Source organism: Sinocyclocheilus rhinocerous, unplaced genomic scaffold, assembly GCF_001515625.1.
Source record: "Sinocyclocheilus rhinocerous isolate Xijiao unplaced genomic scaffold, SAMN03320098_v1.1 scaffold147, whole genome shotgun sequence".
Taxonomy (NCBI): Eukaryota; Metazoa; Chordata; class Actinopteri; order Cypriniformes; family Cyprinidae; genus Sinocyclocheilus; species Sinocyclocheilus rhinocerous.
The window spans coordinates 1116986-1121395 of NW_015651498.1; the positions used below are offsets into that span (position 1 = coordinate 1116986).

The 4410-nt window shown below is 36.6% G+C and overlaps 1 protein-coding gene across 1 annotated transcript in view; it reads left to right on the forward strand.

Moving 5' to 3' along the window:
* The window catches only part of LOC107712953 (GTPase IMAP family member 8-like), a 7535-nt gene continuing 3125 nt past the window's right edge, over nucleotides 1-4410 (forward strand). The window contains exons 1-2 of the mRNA XM_016518352.1: nucleotides 1-10; nucleotides 367-1041. Coding sequence (XP_016373838.1) covers nucleotides 1-10; nucleotides 367-1041 — 685 coding nt within the window. The remainder of the gene's footprint in view (nucleotides 11-366; nucleotides 1042-4410) is intronic.

Genomic DNA, 4410 nt, shown 5'->3' on the forward strand with positions numbered 1-4410 from the left:
ATGAAAGCAGGTAAAGTTCACAGGCTTAGATGCCAAATGTATTTTGCTTTTGATTGATATACAAACATTTAAATGTTTTCTGTAAACGAGAGAGAATACTCAACTATTTGAACATTTATCTTGTGCACGACTGTCCTTTATGTATGTTCCATGCACGTCATACCCAGAACAACAAAAACAACTTGAAATCGGATTTGTTAAAAATGTTCATTTTCAAAAATCTGATTTTAATATTTCAAGCTACGTAGGGTGGTTTGTAAAATATTTTTTTGTGTACTATTTACTTGCAAGATTATCTCTTCCAACTTTGCTTTATTAAAATAATTGCAAAAGTTTGACTTTCCAATGATGTTTCTTTTCTGACAGAAATAAGAGCTGTTGTTCTGGGGTGGCAGAAATCTGACAAAGCCTCAGTGATAAACAGCATTTTAGGTGTTGAAGTTGAAACTGACAAATACTTTGTGAAGTCTGTGAAGAAAGACGGTGAAGTGAATGGAAGGAAAATAACTCTGATCAACACTGCATGTTGGTGGGAGAAATTCAGTTTGCAAGACTCACCAGAGGTTGTCAAACAGGAAGTGGCTTGCAGTGTCTTCCTGTGTGAAACGGGGCCTCACGTCTTTCTCATAGTCATTAATCTCAGTTTGCCTTTTACTGAAGAAAACAGACTCAGCATTGAGGAGCACCTTGGTCTCTTTGGTGAGAGAGTCTGGAAACACACAATAGTGATCTTTACAGGAGCTGATTCACTAAAGGACAAATCCACTGAGCAGCACATAGAGAATCAAGGAGAAGATCTGCAGCAAATCCTAGAGAGATGTGGAAAAAGATACTATGCTTTTGATTTCAAAAACAAAAGTGATAGAGTCAAAGAGCTACTTGTCAAAATTGATGATGTTGTGGCAGCAAACAATGGCAAGCATTTTGAAACACAAGATGACATGCTGCTTGACATTCAGAGCAAGAGAAATAAAACCAAAGAAAAAGCAGAAGCCAGACAAAAAAGTTTGCTGGACAAAAGAAACCTGCTGAAAGATATATGTAAGTACAGACTTGCAGATGTACACTAGAGGTCTGCGCGGGACTGTTTTTTTAGTCCCGCTCCCGCAAGGTTCTATTCTGCACCCACCCGCTCCCGCTATATATTCACTCTCTGTTCGCCCGCTGTCCGGTTAGAATAATTTTCTTCCCGACCCGACCGTTCCCGCTAAATTTAGATCTCGTTTCCAGAATCTCACATTTAAATTGATATAATTCGTCTTGTCAAGAGTCTTGAAGTTATTGACAGCAAATGCTGCCAACACAGTAGGGAAAAAAAGTGTCACAGAGAAAATAAAAATGTTGTACAAAAATTTTATTTCTTATTTTTATTCGTCTTGTCAGGATACAATTCGTTTAACATTTACAACAATAGGGAAAAGTGTCACAGAGAAAAATAAAATAAAAATGTAGGTTGTACAGAAATAGCCTATTTTTATTCCTCTTGTGAAAATACTAAATTCGTTTAACATTTTGCTGTACACACAGTAGGAAAAGTGTCGCAGAGAAAAATAAATAAATAAATACGCTACAACATCTGTCATTTAAAATGATAGGCTAAGCAAAATATAAACAAAACCGAGTTGAACGTCCTTCAAGGACAGCGCAGCCACACTTTGCTCCATCCTTATTCTGCTCTGTCACTCATCCATCACCTGCCTGTTCTGTCTGAGGGCCGTATTTACCAGCATCGTTATTCACAGGCTGCGCACAGACCTCCAAATAAAATGCGTGACTCAGAAAGCGCTGGTTCATGAGTGCAGCGCATGCATAACAGTCCTGAGTGCAGGCTGTACAATAAGAATAAAGGACAGATATGTTGTTCTGAAGGGACGTCGGGAACGGGATATTGTTAGACCGCCCGCTCCCGTTCAAATTACACCACGCTGTAAATAGGTTGCTGTACATTTTACAGTAACTTACTGGCAGCTGGATGCCAGTAAATTACTGTAAAAATGTTTACAGTATCATTACTGTAATGGCATTTACAGTACAATAAATAATTTACTGTATTTTATTTACAGTATACCGTATTTTCATTTTCAATATCATTAATGTAGAGTATATTTTCATTTAGAGATAAATGCTGTTCTTCTGAACTTTCTATTCATCAAAGAAACCTGAAACAATTCTACACTCTAAAAAATGCTGGGTTAAATACAACCCAGTGCTGGGTAAAATAGGGCAAACCCAACATTTGGGCTGTTTTGACCCAGCGGTTGGGTTAAATGTTTAACCCAACTTTCTTGGTAGTAACCCAACCACTGGGTCAAAACAACCCAATTGCTGGGTTTGTTCCAATTTTACTCCGCACTGAGTTGTATTTAACCCAGCATTTTTTAGAGTGTACTCAGCTGTTTTCAAAATAATAATAACAATAATAATAATTGTTTTCTGAGCAGCAAATCAGAATATTAGAATGATTTCTGAAGGATCGTGTGACTGGAGTAATGATGCTAAAAGTTCAGCTTTGATCACAGGAATAAATTACATTTTAAAATATATTCAAATACAAAACAGTTATTTTAAATAGTAAAAATATTTCAAAATTGTACTGTTTTTGCTGTACTTTCGATCAAATAAATGCAGGCTAGGTTAGCAGTAGAGACTTCTTTAAGAAACATTAAAAATCTTACTGTTCAATAACTTTTGACTGGTAGTGTAAATAAAATACAGTAAAAATGAGTTTGTGGTGTGTAAAATTTCAGTCATTTTGACAGTAAAAGTTGACAAGCTCTCCGATGAGAAACAGCAGGATGGGATTCAGGCTGCACCCTCTTTCCAAAATTCCACCTGATCTGTGACTTTCAATGCATTTGGTGCCACAAATGTTGACTGTGAATGAACCTGCAAGCACAAGAAAAAAAACATTATTTTTCAAAGCAGTGTTTACAGAATTTGCCTCGACTGTCAAACTTGTTAGTGCTGTATGCACTTTGACGTTAATAAAAACGTTATATACTACATCTGAACACACCTACAAGGAAGGTACATAATTAGTTGATAATCCATCATATTCAAATTATTAAAGCTCCATTTTTTACAATGCATTCTCAATCAGTAGAGCAAAGTGCTGAAATAATGGGTTTGATTCCAGGGGCAGTTCTACAGTGAGTGGATATCCGGGGCTTAGCCCAGAAACATTAATGCATGTATCAGAATACACGGGATACACTTCAAATAAAATAGGCTATGCTGAAAAGTTACATTGGCTAAGTGGCTTAATTTTTTATTTTTAAAGTTTTTAAAGAAATTAATTATAATCTGCACTTACTTACAAATTGCATAAATAATATGAAATTAATGTTTTAAATGTTTTAATTTAAAGTCGTTGAGTCATTTATTCAATCGATTCGTTAAAAACTGCCGATTCATTCAGGAACTAAGTAAGAAACTGTTTTTATGTTTTATGAAAGGGTCAGTGAATCACTGATTCAAGGCCTTCAAAAAAGGTAAATTAATTCTGTAATGAAACACTGCTGTGTGAAGAGATGCACAACATGGCTTTGTTTAGAACCGTTTTTGCGAAATAGAGCAAAAAGACAATATTTTCTTCACAATTTAAATCACTTATTATTTTAATATTAGCTATTCTTAAAGGGGTCCTATTATGCTCTTTTACAAAGTCTTGATTTTGTTTTGGGGGTGTACTAGAACATGCTCTCATACTAGGTTGTTCGAAAAACACATTATTTTTCACATATTTTAGATTATTACAACACCTCTCTCCCCAGTCTGGCATGAACGGCTCGAATAGTTCCTGTATCAAATGAAAGCCCGCCTTCTGAAATACGAAATGTGCTGTGATTGGTTAGCTGGGCCAGTGTGTGTGTTGTGATTGGTTAGCTGGGCCAGTGTGTGTGTTGTGATTGGTTAGCTGGGCCAGTGTGTGTGTTGTGATTGGTTAGCTGGGCCAGTGTGTGTTGTGATTGGCACCACTCGGCGCCTGGTCGGGAAATGTCATGCCCCTTACCATAGCCGCCTGCGAGCTTCAGTGTAAATATTGCATCAATATCAAATCAATTTGAGTGCGATTTAAACCCGGATGATTGTAACCACTCTAAGTCCGTCTTTCTTGGGAAAGCTAGCGTGTCTCCGATGACACTCGTTGCCTTTTCTAGTGCAGCTCAACCAGGTCTCATCCCATTCGTCGATATTTGTGATATCACAAATCCCGGAAAATATGCATTGTAGTCCAAACGAGTCGTTCGTTGTAGTTTTTGAAAAGTGATTTCTGTTAAATAAAATATCTCCTTTTGAAGTGGACTTTGAGCTTTGTAACTTTGCAGATCTTTGTTATGCTCAAACAGCAACATTACAATTCAATTCAATTCAAGTTTATTTGTATAGCGCTTTTCACGATACAAATCG